The 21,679-nt window shown below is 36.6% G+C and overlaps 1 protein-coding gene across 4 annotated transcripts in view; it reads left to right on the top strand.

Moving 5' to 3' along the window:
* The window catches only part of DIP-theta (Dpr-interacting protein theta), a 328,764-nt gene extending 307,688 nt beyond the window's left edge, over positions 1-21,076 (top strand). For all 4 annotated transcript variants that reach the window (XM_073967266.1, XM_073967264.1, XM_073967265.1 and 1 more), the window contains one exon: positions 20,497-21,076. In XM_073967266.1, coding sequence (XP_073823367.1) covers positions 20,497-20,681 — 185 coding nt within the window. In that variant the 3' untranslated portion in view covers positions 20,682-21,076. The remainder of the gene's footprint in view (positions 1-20,496) is intronic.
* The last annotated feature ends 603 nt before the right edge of the window (positions 21,077-21,679 follow it).

Raw genomic sequence — 21,679 nt, 5'->3', positions numbered from 1 at the left:
AGTATTACGTACCAATTTCAGCCATTTTGGTAGGATAATGAAGCTAAAACCTTAAAAATACCGAAAATCGGGAGGTACCGTTCTATGGGGGCTATATGAAGGTGTTGACCGATACGGACAAAATTCTTGGGGAAAGTTGTATACCCCTAAAGATGACTACGTACCAAATGTCAACCATTTTGGTAGGATAATGAAGCTAAAACCTTAAAAATACCGAAAATTGGGAGGTAGCGTTCTATGGGGGCTATATCATATCCCATTTTCAATACCAACATCCTGCAAGTAATAAAAACTTCTGTACCAAACTGTGACTCTCTATCTTTAAAATTGCGAGCTGTATCTTGATTTCAACAGACAGACGGACGGACGGACAGACGGACATGGTCAAATCGACATAGAATTTTATAGGGTTTCCGACGAATATTTCGATGTGTTACAAACGGAATGACAAATTTAATTATACCCTCCATATGGTGGAGGGTATAAAAATCTAGGTTTATTTGATTGATGCTTCTTAGAAAAGCAATCTTTAAAAGTTCACATCCTTTGAAAATTTTTCTTAAAAAATCCACTTTTATTAGACCGACGATCATTGGCAAAATATTCTTTAAAAATCCACTTTTATTAGACCGACGATCATTGGCAAAATATTCTTTAAAAATCCACCTTTATTGGTGTGAAGGTCTTTGGCAAGATATTCTTTAAAAAATCCAAGCTTACTCGTGTGAAGGTCCTTGGCAAAATTTGCTTTAAAAAATCCACGTTAATTGGTGTGAAGGTCCTTGGCAAAAAATTCTTTAAAATTCACGTTAATTGGTGTGAAGGTCCTTGGCAAAATATTCTTAAAAAACCTACGTTTAGTGGTCTGAAGGTCCTTGGCAAAATATTCTTTAAAAAATCCACGTTAATTGGTGTGAAGGTCCTTGGCAAAATATTCTTTAAAAAATCTACGTTAATTGGTGTGAAGGTCCTTGGCAAAATATTCATTAAAAATCCACGTTAATTAGTGTGAAGGTCCTTGACAAAATATTCTTTAAAAAATCCACATTAATTGGTGTGAAGGTCCTCCGCAAAATATTCTTTAAAAAATCCACGTTTATTGGTGTGAAGATCCTTGGCACAATTTTCTTTAAAAAATCCACGTTAATTGGTGTGAAGGGCCTTGGCAAAATATTATTAAAAAACCTACGTTTATTGGTCTGAAGGTCCTTGGCAAAATATTCTGTAAAAAATATATGTTTATTGGTGTAAATAATATTGTAAAATCTAAAATCTAATTAATATTAAAATATGAAAAGGACTATGCAGCACATGTAGCAAATTGTTAACATTTTATATCATTGAAATTGTTAACATTTTAGTTGAAATTTTTATTGATTTTATTCCACACAAATACATAACGGCAGTTTCCATTTCAGTTGGTCATTCTTTTATGGCCCAAAAAAATTTTAATATTTGTGGTAATTTTGTCACACATTTGTTGTATTGATAACAGCATGTGGTCGGTCTATAGTTGCTATCATTAAAACACACACATGCTCAATAACTACATATTTCCCCCGAAAATATATACTTTCTAATTTAAATAATAATGACATAAAAACCAAAATCATTGAAATGAAACCAACAACAATTATTTCCATTTTAAACGAATTCCTCTCCTAACATGGACACAAGCAATTATGTAGCAGCATTAAAGTCGGCTTTCCTTATGGGCTGAACAACCAAATCAAAAATATAAAAACTAACAAAAAAAACGTTTTCGCCCTGTTGCCTAAAATGGGAAATACAATTTAATATTTAATACTTACGATGGCAAACCCTTTCAAGAAGTTAACGAAAAAATATGTCAAATGAAATAAAAAACAATATTCTTATGGTGGTTACATCCTTAAACTTAGAGAACGAGGAGGTAAATGCAAAGAAAAAAAAACACTCCCAAGACATTTATCTCTTCCTTCATTTTATTTTTAGAAAGGATTTTTTTGCTGTTGTCCTTGATAGTTATGGTGTGCGTGTGAATGTGCTTTTATTTCTGGTTTGCATTTTTGTTAAGTTTTCAAAGTTTCTATTCGTTTTTTTGCTCTTTTCCATTCTTTCATGGGGAAAATATCTATAAAAAATAACACTGTCTCGTACGTGGTTAAGGCAAATGTATTTCTGAAGAAAAGACAGCAAAAACAGAGAACAAAATCACCTTAGAAAAAAAAACTTCGCTCGCCCATGCCCCTAAAAAAGGAGTTGTTAAAGTAAAGTGTACGTCGCACAGTGTTTCGTAATAGTTTTTTCCTGGTCAAAGTTATGTAACTTTTGAACGGATACAGATATTTTCATAATTCATAATTTTTGTTGGACAGATAACACTTTCTGCTTTGCGACACATCAAAAGCCACTAAATTCGGTCTAGCGGTTGCAGAGGATTTCATGGTCAAAGTTAAAAATTTGTGGTTTTTCATATTTTGCGCCAAAATATGAGTGTTTTTGAGTTTTTCATATAATCTAACTATTTACAAAAGGTCAAACCACAATAAACAAACAATGAAAATACAAACAATTAAAAAAAATTTCAAAAAAGTTTAAAAAAAAATTCAAGAATTTTTTTCAAAAAAATTTAATTTTTTTCCAAAATTTAAAAAAATCCTCCTTGGATTGGATGGGGTGACGTAGGGGATAAAAGATACCAAGAACGGCCCTGGTCGGTTTTAACATTGCAAAGCCCAGGATTTATCTTGGTCCCTCTTTCATTTCAAGTGGACACTGACCTCTCCGTGGTGTCAGCTGGTGAACTGCCTTTAACACCCGTTAAAGGTAGTGAGCTGACATGTGCCGCGCGTTCACCCATAGGAACATTAAAAACTTGGGTTTAGGCGTCGGGTTAGTTAGTAACCCTCCCCTAGAAAAAAGCAACCTATATGAAAAAAAAACGAAAGAAAAGAAAAACAAACCCCTCTAAAGTTGGCGAACCCCGCAAACGTTTTAAGGACCATGAACTGCGAATCTGCACCTGGAATGTTCGCACTCTTTATAGAGAAGGTGCAGTCTTCGCATTGGCAGACGTACTTGAAAAGTACAGGGCCGACATTACTGCCATACAGGATATACGATGGATTGGGTAAGGCGTCACAACAACACCTAAAAGTGACGCACTGTATTATAACTGTCATGACACAAAGCATGAGTTTGGCTGCGGATTTGTAGTTAGTCGGAAGGTAAAACATCTGGTCTCCAGCTTCACTCCAGTGAATGAAAGACTTGCTACAATATGGATAAAAGCAAAATTCTTCAACATTTGCCTTATCTGCGCTCATGCCCCAACCGAAGACACGGACGAACAGACCAAAGATATATTCTACGAGCGCTTAGAAGAAACATTTGACCCATGACATTAAAATAATTCTAGGCGATTTTAATGCCAAAATTGGAAAGGAGAATATCTTTGGCTCAACAGTTGGGAAATTCAGTCGCCATAGTGGAACATCGAACAATGGAATGAGGCTGATAGACTTTGCAGCGGCAAAAAACATGGTGGCAATACCAGATTTCAACATCTCGACATCCATAAGGGCACCTGGCTGTCTCCAGATCAGAAAACAAGAAATCAAATTGATCACGTTGTGATAGATGGAAGACATTCATCGAGTACCAGATTAAGGTACGAACAGACACAATGCGGAAGTTGGACATCGATAGGCTGCAAACACAACAGATAGCCACAGCATATTCCACTCAACTGGCCCAATTGCTTAATGAAAGCACTTCTCGTCCCGATAACATATCAGCACAATGGCAAATTATAGCCCACTCCATACAATCAGCCGCAAAATCCATATTTGGATTCCAGAGACCTCCACCAAGGAATACATGGTATGATCAGGAGTGTCGTGCTGCTAGTGAAGAGAAAAATGCGGCATATTTGGCCACTCTACAATCAGCTGCAACGCGTAGTGCACGAGAGAGATATCGGGAGAAAAGAAGAGAGGAGAAACGTCTTTTCCGCAGGAAAAAAAGAGAGATGAGAGTGAAACATCAAACTGATGGCTTTGGTACAGACACATCCTCCTGTAGGGACCTGCAAGGTAATTTGGTAACTGATACAGATAGTGTGCTCAGGTTATGGAAAGAGCACTTTTCCAAATTGTTGGTATCCAATAATACTGAAGACGACGAAGATACCACATATCCAATCCCAGAAGATAGTGTTGAATGTATACCATCCGGCCAAGATGAGGTAAAGACAGCAATAAACTGGCTGAAGAATAATAAGGCAGCAGGAGCCAATGGCCTACCAGCCGAGCTGTTCAAAACCGAAGGCGACACGCTGATAAGGTGTATGCATCAGCTAGTTAGCTACATCTGGCAGGAAGAACCCGGGTAACGAAATAATTGGACCATACCAATGCGGCGTTAGACCTGGCAAGTCCACCATTGACCAGATATTTACCCTGCGGCAAGTCCTGGAGAAGACCCAAGAGATGCAGATCGACACATACCACCTTTTTGTCAATTATAAAGCAGCCTTCGACAGCCCGCTACGTTCAAAAGTATTCCAAGCCATGTCTGAATTTGTTATCCCCGCAAAGCTAATACGGCTTTGTAGAATATCTTAATTGACACGAGATCTTCAGTTAAAATAGGAAAGAACCTCTCCGAAGAATTTTGTACCAAAAGAGGTTTCAGGCAAGGAGACAGCCTTTCGTGTGATCTTTTCAACATCCTGCTAGAAAAGGTTATACGAGAGGCAAACGTCAAAAGAAGTGGCACAATCTATACCAATAGCCACATGTTACTTGCTTATGCTGATGATAAAGACATCATAGGACGATCAGTAAAAGAAGTAACTGATACTTTTGTGAAAATCGAAGGAGAATCTGCTAAAGTGGGTCTGGCGGTAAACGGCGAGAACACCAAGTTGGTGGTGTCGCATGCGTCCATTGAGCTCGGACCAACTGTTAAAGTTGGTTCCTATAATTTCGAGTTAGTAGAAGACTTCGTATACCTCGGCACCGCCGTAAACACAACAAACGACATCAGTTGTGAAATAAAAAGAAGGATTGTATTGGCCAACAGATGCTACTTTGGCTTAAGTAAGCACTTCAAAAACAAAGCGACAACTCGTCAAACAAAAATAACGCTTTACAAAACACTGATACTACCCGTGCTGATGTACGGCTCCGAAGCACTGGTACTTGCACAAGCGTACAAGGCAATGCTTGATGTGTTTGAGAGAAAATTTCTTCGACAGATCTACGGACCAATTTGCGTTGATGGTGAATATCGACGTCGTATGAACCACAAGCTGTATCTGCTATACAACGACATCAGTATAGATAAAAGTATCGAGATGCAGCGATTGCGTTGGCTAGGCCATATCATAAGAATGAGCGATGATGAACCTGCTAAAAAGGCGTATAAATACGGGCCACATTGCGGTACACGCCGAACTGGCAGGCCAAGGAATCGATAGCGCAAACAATTGGAAGAAGAGATGAAAAGGCGCGATATTCCAGAGAACGAAGCAACAAATAGAGAGAATTGGAGATATTTTCTTAGTTCGGCTTACAGAACAAATGTTCTGTAGTTGGCCAGCTAAGTAAGCACTCCTTGGATTTTTATATAACTCTTATAAAAACGCATATACACTGTGCTACAAAATGGAGGTTAAATTCCGGGGCACGGAAAATTCCTCCTGGGGAAAAAGGCCTTGGTGAGTATATTAAGAACCCCGAAAGACAGATCCGCCGTGAGTCGAACTTCCTCGTTATGGCGTGATAAAGTTTTTGCTAGAGAGCCTGTAAGCCATCAGGAATTAGCGTTATATCTTTGTTCACTGTTGCTTTAGCTTATTTTTGAGATGACATGTCTTCAGTCAAATCGAATGAGGATTATTTTCGTAGAGCACTTCAACCTTCTAACTCGCTTCCTTCAATGTCCTTTTCGTTCTTGATTTTAAGAGCCGCTATAAAATTACCACAAAATGATGTTTTTCAGCTTTGAAATGTTCTGCAAAAATGTCGCTCAGAAAATTTTAGGTACGGCTCTCCCTGACAACTAATCGATTTTGTGACTTTTATAGCGGCTCTTAAAATAAAGGGCGAAAAGGACTTTGAAGGAAGCGAGTTAGAAGGTTGAAGTGCTCTACGAAAATAATTTTCATTCGATTTGACTGAAGACATGTGATCTCAAAAATAAGCTAAAGCAACAGTGACCAAAGATATAACGCTAATTCCTGATGGGTTACAGGGTCTCTAGCAAAAACTTCATCACGCCATAATGCGGAATTTGGACTCACGGCGGATCTGTCCTTCGAGGTTCTTAATATACTCACCAAGGGCTTTCGTCTCCAAAAGGAATTATCTCTGCCCCCAAAATTTGTGTTCACAGTGATAATAAAAAATGTCCATTTGTGTGAAAAAGCTATAATATATGGGAAACGGTATGGAAAAAGCACAAATTTTTACCCATGTAATTTCAAAAAATTCAAAAAATTGTTTTACGGACTTAACGGGGCATGTACAAAAGTATATATGGGCTGAAAGAAGACACTCTCAGGCATCATTCTGTGAAAACAGAACTCTGTTATAATCTGTTCCCTAAAAGTTCTAGTCCACTAAACTTGGAATTTCACCAAAATTTAGTACCTTAGGAAAAATACAATAGCTGACTTCGTGTAAACGCTACGGTAATTTATTAAAACGACTCTTAAAGGCAACAATCCTACCTATCTAACAAAAAAAAAACAACACATTATCTGTTATAGTTTTTGAGAAATGGCTACTTCTCTCTCCAGAAATTTGCAAAAATTACGTATTTTCCAAAATTGAGAAACATTTTTCGTTTTTAGGAACACGCCACGCCCACACCTTTCAATATTTTAATTAAATTTTTTGCTTTCATTACTTTCAATATGTTTACTATTGAATCCCACATACAAATTAACAATCGGTCCAGGAAATTTGATTTCTGAAACACTGTGCGTCGCAGAAAATGTATGCTCGCCATTAGAACATTTTTTTTCATTCGTTCGATAGATACCACCACCACGAACGTGTATTTTGCGTGAAAAATGCCATTTAATGCTTTTAAACTTCCATTTACCTCTTCGCTTTTTCTTTTCTCGCAGAGTAAATGCGTGTTTATGCGAAACGACAAGGAAAACTACACCGGGGACATGTTTAACGGCCGCTTGGCAAATATGAACTTTAATGGAACGCCAGACCACATCCTCATCGATGAGGTGATTGTTTTTGGCCTAAAAAAGAAAATGTGTTATTTGGGAATATTGTTCCTAATTGAAACGTTATTCTAATGTTGGGAATAAAGGGGCATTTCGGGCACGAAGAGTAGTTGTTACCTAACTCTATATTGGAAAGAATTAAGATGTTTTCTATGCAAGATCTTGTTGAGTAGTTACTAAGGGGTAGTTTACACTATATGTTAATATCATATGACATGAAATTTTCCATCGTTATATATTCGCTAATATGTGTGATATTGGAGATTTTTCTTACGCCATTTACTCTGTGCGTCCACACCAGCAAAAATGTAAAAGAACTACGCCTCCACATTGACTCCGTGGGTAAATATGGAATGTTTTTATTTCGTGTCATATGACATTGATAGATAGTGTAAACTACCTCTAAGGGGTAGTTTACACTATATGTAAATGTCATATGACACGAAATAAAAATATTCCATATCTACCCACGGAGGCAATGTGGAGACGTAGTTTATACATTTGTGCTGGTGTGGAGGCACAGAGTAAATGGCGTAAGGAAAATCTCCAATATTGCACATATTAGCGAATATATAACGATGGAAAATTTCATGTCATATGACATTTACATATAGTGTAAACTACCCCTAAGGGGGAAATCGTATTAGTCGAAACAAAGTTGAGTAGACCAACATGAAATGATGTTGATGATTCCAATTTATATATGGCCAATTACAGTTAATTTTGGCCCCATAATATAGCTAATATTAAAATCGGGCCTGATTTTTAAACATTTTTGCATGATTCTTTTTTAGCAACAACAATGAAATGGTAAAATTGTTTCATCGATTTGAAAATAATTGTGGCCAACGGCGAATTTTCCGGAAATCGCTCTACAGGCCACAATTACTTTCCAATTGATAAAAAAATAAATAAACATCGGTTAGAGGGCACGGGTTATCGTTAACCGATCATCATAAATTTTTGTAGACATCGTTTTTTAGCCACAATAATGAACTGGTAACGATTTTTCATCGATTGGACCATAAATACGACCTTTAAAGCATTTTCGTGAACATTTACCTTTGGTCCCATACAAATTACTATGGAAACAAAGATCTCTCTGGTGGTACAGGTCAACGCTAACCGATCGCCTTAAAATTGCATATACATATGTATATGTAGGGGTAAGCGTTGCAAAAAAACAATTTTGTAATCGTTTGGGCCGCCCTAATGTTCATATTCCTAAGATGGAAGAACTATACTAGGTCAGCTATGTAGATATTTAACCCATCACACATTTCATCGACGACAAGACCAGGCGCACAGTGGTTCAGATATCGATTTTCCTGGCCAAAACCCCCCATTTTTTGTTGTCACCGATTGTTAATTCATATAGGTCCACGCCTCCATATAGCCCCCATAGAACGGTACCTTCCGATTTTCGGTATTTTGACGGTTGTGGCCACAATAACCCACCGATATGGATAAAATTTGGTATTTAGTCTTCGTTGGTTGTATAAACCTTTACCCCAGAAATTTGTCGGTACAGGTCCACGCCTTCATTTGAACCCCATAGAACGGTGCCTCCCGATTTTCGGTATTTTGAAGCATGTGGCCACAAATACCCACCGAATGGCTAAAATTGGTATTTAGTCTACGTTAGAGGTAAAAACCTTTCCTACCAAAATTCGTCGGTATAGGTCCACGACTTCATATAGCCCTCATAGAACGGTTCCTTCCGATTTTCGGTATTTTGAAGGCTGAGGCCTCAATAATCTATCGAAATGGCTGGAATTTGGTCTTTGTTGGGGGTATAAAATTTTCCATATGAAATTTGTCGGTATAGGTCCACGCCTTCATATAGCCCCCATAAGAAGGTATCTCCCTGTTTTATGTATTTCGAAGGTGTTGGCCTCATTATCATACCGAAGTGGCTGAAATTTGGTATTTTTTTTTTCGGGGCTACAAAACTTTCCCCGAGAAATTTATCGCTATCGGTCCATGTTTGGATGTACTCCCCATAGAACGGTACATCCTAATTTGCGGTATTTTGAAGGTTTTAGGCTCATTATCACACCGAAATAACTGAAATTTGGTATTTAGTCTTGTGTGGGACTATACAACTTTCTACAAAAAATTTATCGGTATTGGTCCACGTTTTAATATAGTCCCCATAGAACGATACCTTCCCATTTTCGGTATTTTGAAGGTTTTAGCCCCATTATAACACCGACGTGGCTGAAATTTGGTATATAATCTTCATTGAGGGTACAAAATTTTCAACCTGAAATTTGTCGGTATAGCCCCCATAGAACGGTACCTCAATATCCCACCGAAATGACTGACATTTTGCAGTTAGTCTTTGGTGGGGTTATAAAACTTTCCACTTTAAATATGTCGGTATAGGTCCACGCTTTTATATAGCCCCCATATAACAGTATCTCCTGCTTTACTATATTTTAAAGGTTGTGAAATGGCTGTAATTTGGTACTTAGTCTTCTTTGAATGTACAAAACGTTCCACCTGCAATTTAGGTCTTCGCCTTCATATAGCCCCCATAACCTCCCGATTTTCGGTATTTTGAAGGTTGTGGCCTCAATATCCCACCGAAATTAGCTCAATTTGATATTTAGTCTTCGTTTGGAGTACGAAGCTATCACCTGAAATTTATCGGTGTAGGTCGACGTCCTCTGATAGCCCCCATAGAACGGTATCTCCCGATTTTCGGTATTTTGAAGGTTGTGGCCTCAATATATCACCGATGGGGCTATAAAACAATGCAGAAGAGAATTATCAGTATAAATCCATGTCTTCAAATAGCCCCCATATAAGCCTACTTCCCGATTTTCGGTATTTTAAAAGTTGTGGCATCAATATCACATCGAAACGGCTGAAATTTAATATTAAATCTTCGTTTGGTGGTATAAAACTTTCCACCTAAAATTTTCCGGTATTTTACGTGTCTTTGTATAACTCCATAGAACGGACTCACACAATTTTCGGTATTTTGAAAGTTTTAGCCACATTATTCAATCGAAATAACTGAAATTTGATATTTAGTCTTCACTGGAATTACAAAGCTTTCCTGCAGAAATTTATTGGTGCAGGCCAACCTTTTATACAACCTCCATAGAAAGGTGCTCCCAATGATCGTTAACTATCCAAATTCAGAATATCCAGGTTTTGGTCTACCCGGTATTGACCAATTTTATGTATTTCGTTCAATTCGGAAAATTATAAATATTGGTCCATGTTTTGGAAAGAACAACAATGTGCTGTTTGAAGGAAGTATTATCAATTGGGATATATGTACTACTCCTGCAATAATAAGAAGACTTTAGTACTGATTTTTTATTTAGTCTTCCACGTGGTTATAATATATTCCAGAAGAGAATTATAAGTATAGGTCCACGTCTTCCTGTATCCCCCATAGAAGCATACCTCCTGTACCTCCTCCTCTCGGTATTTTGAAGAGTTTAGGCACATCATCTTACCGAAATATCGGAAATTTGGTATAGAGTCTTCTTTGAGTCTAAAAACTTTCCGCCAGAAATTTGTCGGAATAGATCAACGTTTTAATATAGCCCCCGTATAACGGTGCCTCGGTATTTTGAAGGTCAGACACATTGTTTTACAGAAATTCAGTATTTAGTCTTCTTTATAAACGAAAGGAAACTCTCTCGTCCTGACGGTGAGAGTTGAACACACAACCATAGGATTTGTAGTCGGACACACTCTCTGTGCCACCGTACTCATAACTTAGTAAGGAGTAATATAAGTAGTTATTTTTGTTTACTTTACTTTACTTTGTCATGGGTAACATAATGACTAAGAGATCCGAATTTTTGTTGGGCAATTACTAAACAAGAAGCATATTTTTTTCATAACTACACGCAATGGGATCCTATAAACAATAGTTTACACCAGGGACGTACGCAGGCAAGGCCCTGGGAGAAACTTCCAGTGAAACTGAATTACTTCTTTATGCCATTTCGTTATCTAATAATAAAGTGTTTTGGAATTCTTTAATGAATACAAAGGTATTAAACTCATTCTGTATTCAAAACAAGTAAAAAGTCGTTCAGTTCGGCCGGGCCGAACTTTTTATACCCTCCACCATAAAATAGTCTTAATTAAAATGGGATAATTAGGGTCCTTTTACAATTTTAGGTGGAACAACTTTTCGACAATGCATAGACTCCTACTGCCTCCCACTATTGCTTAAATTACACTGTGAACACAAATGTTGGGGCAGACATAATTCTTTTTGGAGATGAAAGCCCTTGGTGTGTGTATATTAAAAACCCCGAAGGAAAGATGCGCCGTGAGTCGAACTTCAGCGTTATGGCGTGATTAAGTTTTTGCAAGAGACCCTGTAAGCCGTCATCAATTAGCATTATATCTTTGTTTGTTGTTTTTGTAGAGCACTTAAGCAACAGTGAACAAAGATATAATGCAAATTCCTGATGGCCCACAGGGTCTCTTACAAAAATTTCATCACGCCATAACGCGGAAGTTCGACTCACGGCGGATCTGTCCTTCGGGGTTCATAATATACTCACCAAGGCCTTTCTTCCCCAAGAGGAATTTTCCGTGCCCCAGACTTTCACCTCCATTTTGTTGCACAGTGTTATCTAATCTAATCTAAAAAAATGTGTTCAGCGAGGTAAAAGGTACCACATACGGGGTTATATCAAAGAGTCAACCTATCTTTAAATTTTTTGGCGGAAAAGTTTTATAGCTTCAGGGAACTTCAAGAGTCAAATTGAGGGTAGTTTCATCAAAACAATGTAGACCCTCAAAAATGGACCCATGTTGACGAATTTTAGTGAAGAAATTTCGTGACCACTAAAAATTCTCGAAAATCGGGAGGTACAGTTATATGGGGGGATATACCAAAACATGGACCTATATTGACGTTTATTTTTGAATAGACAAAATTTTAGCTAAAATTCTCAAAATACCGATCATTACAGCTATTTCGGTTAAAAACTGTAGCTAAAATTCTCAAAATACCGAAAATTAGGAGGTACCGTTATATGGGGGCTATACCAAAACATGGACCTATGTTGACTATGTTTGGTGGGGATGTGTTATGACCACTGAGAACCTCAAATGGCAAATTACAGCTAGTTCGGTTAAAAATTGTAGCTAAAATTCTCAAAATACCGAAAATCGGGAGGTACCGATATATGGGGGCTATACCAAAACATGGACCTATATTGACGATGTTTCGTGGAGATATTTCATGATCACTAAGAACCTCAAATGGCAAATTACAGCTAGTTCGGTTAAAAATTGTAGATAAAATTCTCAAAATACCGAAAATCGGGAGGTACCGATATATGGGGGATATACCAAAACATGGACCTATATTGACGATGTTTCGTGGAGATGTTTTATGACCACTAAGAACCTCAAATGTCAAATTACAGCAAGTTTGGTTAAAAATTGTAACTAAAATGCTCAAAATACCGAAAATCGGGAGGTACGGTTATAAGGGGGGCCATACCAAAACATGGACCTATGTTGACGATGTTTGGTGGAGATGTTTCATGACCACTGAGAACCTCAAATGTCAAATTTCAGATAGTTCGGTTACAAATTGTGGCTAAAATTCTCAAAATACCGAAAATCGGGAGGTACCGTTATATGGGGGCTATACCAGAACATGGACCTATGTTGACGATGTTTGATGGAGATATTTCATGACCACTGAGAACCTCAAATGGCAAATTACAGCTAGTTCGGTTAAAAATTGTAGCTAAAATTCTCAAAATACCGAAAATCGGGAGGTACCGATATATGGGGGCTATACCAAAACATGGACCTATGTTGACGATGTTTCGTGGAGATGTTTCATGACCACTGAGAACCTCAAATGTCAAATTGCAGGTAGTTCGGTTAAAAATTGTGGCTAAAATTCTCAAAATACCGAAAATCGGGGGGTACCTTTATATGGGGACTATACCGAAACATGGACCTATGCCCATATCCTTTGGGATATAAGTTTTTTGATCACTAGGAACCCTAAGTGCCAAATTATAGCTAATTCGGTCTGCAAATGTGGCGAAGAACGTCAAAATACCTCAAATCCGGAGGTACCGTTATATGGGGGCTATACCAAAGAGTAGACCGATATAGCCCATCTTCGAACTTGACCTGCCTATGGAAAAAAGACCCTCGGGTGCAAAATTTCAGCGCTCTATCTCAATTATTGCGGACGCTAGAGTGATTACAACAGACGGACAGACGGACATGGCTAGATCGTCTTAGAATTTTATCCTGATCAAGAATATATATATAGGGACGCAAATGATTAGTTCGATGACCCTCCATACTATGGTGGAGGGTATAAAAACAAAATATAACGTATCGCAATAATATAAAATAAATTCCGTGTACAACTAATGCTCAGGGCAAGTGGTGTAGGGTATCACATGGTCGGCCCGTCCGACTATAGCCCTCTCTTACTTGTTTTATTTTATTTCGCTCTCTGGTGGATTTGAGAACACACCACGCACTATGCCACGCGTACGAACATTAAACGTTGTTTAAACCCTTACATGTGCACCACTATCTGTTTATACCCTCAGCCTTTAATCTAGAAAGTGTATATACTTTTATACGACCAAAAATGTGCCTCATCGAAATAACGGTTTGGACGAAATTCGTTTCAGACATTTTAGAGTCGATTTAGTCATGTCCGTCTGTCCGTCCGTCTGTCTGTCTGGCTGGTGCGCACGATAACTCTCGAACGGATCAACGATTCGAACCAAATTTTGGGCATGCCAATATTTTGTTCAAACTTAGTTTAAGTTCGAAGATGGACCATACCGGTCCACTCCTTGGAGTACCTCCCCCACAAAAGTTCAAAATTTTCCTCTAAAATGGTGTGAACCATAACCCTCGAAGAGAGAAATTGATTTGGTCCAAACTTCGCACATCGTATTATTCCTTTCAGATATATTCGGATAAAGTAAAGTTTAAGAGCTCCTCTCGGATAGTCTTCATTTTTTTTAAGTAGGTTGTCCTTGCTGCTCGCTTTACGACGATACACATTTTTCTTGCGCAAATCCATACATTCTGAGATATTGGTCTAAAAGCCCAAAGAAACCCTGACAGCACCAACCAAAATGGCAAATCCGCAAAACCCTGCCGGCGCATACTAAACTAATTGTATCTAATTTTATATACTAAAACTAATTTTATAATTCGAGTCTTTTATGAAGAAGTTTGGTTACCAAAAATATTTGGTATATGTCAGTGATTTTGTATAGCCCCACATTACGCTACATACAGATTAAAATCTGTATGTAGCAAACTCTTGATTCAAAATCGACATTCATCTATACTTATAAAAGAGTTCAGTAATGATGACTCACTGACTCACTGACTGACTGACTGATAATCAACGCCCAGACTAAACGGCTGGAGCTAGAATCTTGAAATTTTGGGTGAGGGTCACTCATGGTCCGAATAGGTCAGATAAGGCTCGGTTTTTGGAAATTCGAACTAGAACAGTACGAAAAGTACTAAAAGGTACTAAATATGGTGCCCTTAGTATTAGGCAAACGCGAAGAGCTAGAATTCTGAAATTTGGAATGAGGTTCACTGATGGAGAGTGAGAAAGGTGTACCAAAGGGTTTTTGGAAATTCGAACTATAAGTGTACGAAAAGTAATAAAAGTTACTAAATTTAGTACCATTTGGTATAACGTGAACGGACAGAGCTAAAATCTTGAAATTTGGAATGAAAATCAAGGTTTAGAAGATAAGTTGATATTAGGAGGTGGTTTTGAAAATGTGTACTCATGTACACGAATAGTACTAAATAGTACTAAATTTGGTAAAATGTGAATTTGGGCGAACCGATAAAGTTGGAATTCTGAAATTTGGAATTACTATTACTGTTGGAGTGTAGGTTTGAGGTATGGAGGTAGTTTTCGAAATTCGTACATATGGGTACGGAAGGTACTAAATAGTACCAAATAAGGTACAATTTGGATTTGGGGGAACGGATGGACCTGGAATCCTGAAATTTAGAATTAGGATTAATGTCGGAGTGTAGGATAGAGGTATTTTGGAAATTCGTACTTTTGGGTACGAAAAGTACTAAATGGTACCAAATTTGGTACAATATGAATTTAAGTGATCGGATAGAGCTGGAATAGTGAAATTTGGAATTAAGATTACTATTGGAGTGTGGAATTGGTATACTTTTGGAAATTCGTACTTATGGCAACGAAAAGTACTAAATGGTACCAAATTTGGTACAATTTGGATTTGGGTGATCAGATACATTTGGAATCCTGAAATTCGAAATTAAGATTACTTTTGGAGTGTTGAATAGAGGTAGGTTTGGAAATTCGGACCTATGGGAACAAAAAGCACTAAATGGTACTAAACTTGGTACAATTTGGATTATGGTGATCTGATGCAGCTGTAATTCTGAAATTTGGAATTAAGATTACTGTTGGCGTGTAGGCTTGAGGTAGTTGTGAATATTCGTACTCTTGGGTACGAATAGTACTAAATAGTACCAAATTTGGTACAATTTGGGTTTGGGTGAACGGATATAGCTGAAATTCCGAGATTTGGAATAAGGAGTACTATTGGAGTGTAGGATTGATAAAGTTTTGAAAATTTTTAGTTATGGGTAGGAAAAGTACTAAATAGTACTAAATTTGGTACAATTTAGATTTCAATGTTGGGATACATTTGGAATCGTGAAATTCGGAATTAAAATTGCTGTTGGAGTGTTGATGAGGTAGGTTTGGAAATTCGTACTTTGGATACGAATAGTACTAAATGGTACCAAATTTGGATTTGAGTTATCGGATGTATCTGGAATTCCGAAATTCGGAATTAAGCTTATTGTTTGAACATAGCACTGAGGTAGTTTTGAAAATTGGTACTTATGTGTACGAAAAGTACTAAATGGTACCAAATCTGGTACAATTTGGATTTGGGTGAACGGATATAGCTGGAATCCCGAGATTCGGAATAAGGATTACTGTTGGTAAGTACGATTTATGAAGTTTTTGAAATTTTTAGTTATGGGTACGAAAAGTACTAAATGGTACCAAATTTTAATTTATGTGATCGGACACATTTGGAATCCTGAAATTCGGAATTATTGTTGGAGTGTTGAAAGAGGAAGGTTTGGAAATTCGTACTTTGGATACGAAAAGTACTAAATGGTATCAAATTTGGTACAATTTGGATTACGGTGATCGGATGCAGCTGTAATCCTGAAATTTGGAATTAAGATTACTGTTGGCGTGTAGGATTGAGGTAGTTGTAGAAATTTTGTACTCATGGGTACAAAAGTACTAAATGGTTCCAAATTTGATACAGTTTGCATTTGGGTGAACGGATATTTTATTTTAATTTATGTGATGTTGGAGTGTTGATAGATGTAGGTTTAGAAATTCGTACTATGGATACGAATAGTACTAAATGGTACCAAATTTGGATTTGAGTTATCGGATATATCTAGAATCCTGAAATTCGGAACATAGCACTGAGGTAGTTTTGAAAATTTGTACTTATGGGTGCGAAAAGTACTAAATGGTACTAAATTTGGTACAATTTGGATTTTGGTGATCTGATGTAGCTGCCATACTCAAGTTTGGAATTAAAATACCTGTTGAATTGTAGGATTGATAAAATTTTGGAAATTTTTAGTTGTGGGTAGGAAAAGTACTAAATAGTACTAAATTTGGTACAATTTGGATTTGAGCGAACGGATAGAGTTGGAATCAAGAAATTTGGAATTAAGATTACTGTTGGAGTGTAGGATTGAGATATGGAAGTAGTTTTTGAAATTCGTACTTATGAGTACGAAAAGAACTACATTTTGTACAATTAGGATTTGGGTGAAATTATAGCGCTCGAATCCTAAAATGTGGAATTAGGTACACTTAGGGGTACGAAATGGTTCCATGTGTGGTACAATTTTGTATTGGTTGAACGGATAGATCTGGATTCGTGAGATTTGGAATTAAGATTACTGTTATCATTTGCTTATAACGTCCGATTTACACAGGATTTGGTACAATTTGTTATTGTGTGAAGGGAATTTAGGAGGAGGTTCGTATTTATGCATTTACATGTAAAGTACTAAATAGTTCTATAATTGGTTTTGGGGGAACAGATAGAGCTGGAAATGAGGATGGCGGTTGTTGGGTTAGGCCGTATTTGCGCTGAGAACCTCAATTAAAATATCTCAAAAAATGTGGACTGCTCTTGATGTGTGGGCGTGACGAAAATCGGACTAAAGTGGTACGTATTAGTACACAAAATGTTTCCACCATTCTATATTATATATTGTTTATTTGTTTTGTATATTTAACGCATACGAAGTAGCGGGCACTTTGCTAGTATTTTATATACGGAATAATTATTGTGTTTGGTTTTTTTTTGGTATAGGGTATATGGTAGAGTTGGACAATTGAACGACCTAGTTCAAAAGCTCGCATGTCGAAGGTGAGCGTTGAACACACAACCCTAGGATTTAACACACACGCTCTGTGCCACCGTACCCATAACTTAGTAAGGAGTTATATAAGTAGTTATTATACCCTACACCACTATGTGGGGAGGTTTTGGCCAAAAAGTTTGTAACTCATCGAAATAATGGTCGTAACCCATACTTATATATACCAAAAACAAGTAAGAAAAGTCTATAGTCGGACGGAGCCGACCATGGGATACCCTATACCACTATCCCTGGACAATCGCTCTCCACGGAACTTCTTTCAATTATTGTGAAAATTTAATTATCAAATATCAGAGATGTAATGTATAATACTTATGACCAAAACCAAAAAGTTATCTAGCATGACAAAGACATTTTTGTAGCAGGAAAGGAAAATTTAGTTCACACAAACTAAAATGTAATGAAACCCACTTATGTAGTACTACTACTTCCGTTGTTTAACCGCTACGTTATTGAAATTTTTACCAATTTCACACAAAAGTTTCAGTCCATTTACCCCGCTAAGTATTATCTGATCTTCACGTTAGTTTGTACGCTTCTTTTTCACCATAAACTCAAACTTTGTTTAAAATTTTGCGGGTTATTATTTTGACCTACAGAGCCGCTACAAAATTGGTTAAAATTTTGTTTTTGGTCCATTTCATTCCCTGAACATTTCACGATCATCAGCAAAAACTAATCATTTCTATTCTGGCCCGAACCCAACCTCCTTAAAAAATTCGTTACAATCGGTCCATAATTGCGGCCTTAAGCTTGTTTACAATTTTTAATGGACGGACACAGATCGTTAAATCGCTTTATCTCGTCGAGATATGAATTTTGGCATACCAAATAAGGGGTCTAGGACGAATATTTCGTGGAGTTACATAAACCTTTGGAGAGACAATATGTAGCATGGGATAAAAATGTGGTTCTCTATACAGAACCCATTATATATTAGGCAGTAGGCCCGTTATCTAGCAAACAGTTTATTGCAATTTACATCAGAGGAAAGGTCAAAAATTCAAAAAAAAATTTCAAAAATTTTCACAATCTTCACACAAAAGTTTTGGTCCATTTAACCCTCTAAATATTATCCGATCGCCATCTCAAATTGCAAGTTTCTCCTTTCTCCTTTTGTGATCGGACTATTATTGAGACCTACAGAGCCGCTAGAAAATTGAATAAATATTATGTTTTTGGTCCATTTTTCCCGCTAAATATTTCACGATCATCACCAATAAGAATAGGGATCTATTCTGATCTGAACCTGACCTCCATACAAAATTTCGTGACGATCGGTCCATAATTGCGGCCTGAAGCGTGTTTACAATTTATAATGGACAGACGGACGGACGAACACACATCTCAAAATCGCTTTATCTCGTCGAGATATGAAGATTGGTATACCACATTGGGGGTCTCCAACGAATATTTCGCGGCGTTACATGAATTTTTACCAAAACAAACTTATAATACCCTTTTCCACATTGTGGTATAGGGTATAATGAATGCCTCGAGGAGCTGAGTCGATCTGGCTATCTGTGTCCGTCCGTCTGTCCGTCAGTCCATCTAAACCTTGTAATCACGCTACAGGTCGCAATTTTGGATGGTCACGAAATTTTGGTTGCTTATGGGGGTCCCAGAGAGAAAGAGGCATATTATGTTTGGCGGTAGTCGGATTATATTCCCTAAAAGAAATGTTTACCAGTGAAAAGCTTATACACAGGGGTAGTGGTGTAGGGTATCACATGGTCGGTCCCGTCCCGACTATAGCCTTTGCTCACTTGTGTTTATTTACTTTACTTTGTAATGGTTTGTATAATGACAAACGGATCCGATTTTTTGGTGGGCATTTATTAAACAAGAAACATATATTGTTTCATAACTACTCGCAATGGGATCCTATAAACAATATTTTACACTATTTGCAAATTTATATTTTTTAGAGTTTTGACAAGGTTTTTTGGAAAATTGGTCATTGTGCAATGTTCTAATTATAAACAAATTAAATTAAATAAATTCTTTCAATTTTCATTAAAATAATATAATAAACGATTTATAAGAGTTTTAGTTGCAGTTTAAATTTTCAAATTGTGCTCTGCACTTCCCTTATCCCTTCAGGATTTGTCGTGAGAAAAATGTCTTATGTCGTAAAAGCAATCACCGGTGTAAAAGTAAAGAAATAGAGACACAAATAAAGACATAACAATAAACGGCACACGATATGAAAAGTAAGATACCACTCCAAGCTCGGATCTGGTGTAACTACACACATACAATATCTATGTTTGTATGTAATGCTTTTGCCGACAATGACACATTCACAATTCCCTTTTGAAATCAATTGTGAGAGACAATAAAAAACGAATAAGTGACATGTCATCAGACAATGATTTGATTTGGCATATGAACGAGTTAAAAGGACGAAATCCAAACTGTGCGCGATTCGCACACATTTTAAATGACAGCGGAACATAAAATTGAATGAAATGGAAAATGGGAAGTGTTTTTTTTTTCCTTGAAACTAAGTGATTGACTTTATGTTTTTAAATATAACAGGAAGATATTTAAAGTGACAAAGAAAGACATGAAAATCGTGTGGTTTAATTCTACAGAGGTTGACAAACATTTTAAGGGACATTTCGAAAGGGGATTTCTTTGTGGAACTCTAAACTAAATTGTTTCGTTATTAAGATTAAATTGTCTTTTCTGAAATTTTCCCATTATATTACTTTAAAAATATTTTTTTTTTAACATTTTTAAAAATTTAATCTTCCATTTCTTTCCACTTTCAGGTCCCGATCATCCCAGTTTTGGTAACAATTTCGATAGAAAACATATGCAACACGATGCCAATTCCTTGTCGCTGGAAAACAATGATGTCTACGGTGGTAGCAGTCGGACCACAACCACCCGCGCCACACCTCTCTTTCTGGCCCTTATTTTATTCATTGTAACGCAAACAGCTTTGATAGTATAGCAATTAAATATATTTATTTAAGAGTAAATATATTTATTAGCATTTTTTTTTGTTTTATTTTCTAAACAACACTAATTTGTAAAATAAACAACCGCAAACAAAAAACAACAAAAACAACACATGAAATTTGAGTATTGTTAGGCTATGAGCAAAATTAAACAAACAAAAAAGAAAATAAATAAATAAAATATTAGATTTAATAATAAAAACAAAAACTAAACTGAACATAGAGTAGATTTCAATTATTTGGTGACAAAAAGTGAAAATAACAATGTGTTTTTCATTATAATTTGTTTAGTTTGTAAATCATATAACTGTGTATAATTTTTTGTTGTTGTAAATCAAATAAAGAAGGATGAATTAAAATTTATGGAAATAAAAACAAAAATTACGAATTTTTAATTAACTTATTAAAATTACTGGCATTGTGGGTATGTATACGGTGGAAAAAAACATTGTTTTTTTTTTGTCATGCTCTCAAATGTTTCATGTGGAGATAGAAGTGGCGCGTGCATAAACGAACACGGTCCAACATTTTTATGCATTTTCTCGCATTAATACGGCGATTTAAAAAAGGCACGATCACGCACAAAACCTCTTTCATGGAAAAAAATAAGAGCGGCGCACAGTGGTTCAGAAATTGTTTGTTGTCACCGTTTTTTAATTTCTATATGGTATTCGATAGTAAACATATTGAAACTAAGGAAAGCAAAAAATTATATCCAAATATTGGAACGTGTTGGTGTGGCGTGCTTCTAAAAACGAATAATGTTTCCCAATTTTGGAAAATACGTAATTTTTGCAAATTTCTGGAGAAAGAAATAGCTATTTCTCAGAAACTACAACAGATATTGTGTTCATTGTTTTTTGTTAGGTAGGTAGGATTTTTGCCTTTAAGAGCTGTTTTAATAAACTACCGTAGCGTTAACACGAAATGAGCTTTTTTATTTTCCTTCAGGTACTAAATTTTATTGAAATTCCATGTTTAGTGGACTAGA

The sequence above is a fragment of the Musca autumnalis genome, unplaced genomic scaffold (assembly GCF_047663935.1).
Source record: "Musca autumnalis isolate F117 unplaced genomic scaffold, ASM4766393v1 scaffold_2, whole genome shotgun sequence".
Taxonomy (NCBI): Eukaryota; Metazoa; Arthropoda; class Insecta; order Diptera; family Muscidae; genus Musca; species Musca autumnalis.
Note: the sequence above shows the minus strand (reverse complement) of the source record. Positions and strands in the feature narration are given on the sequence as shown.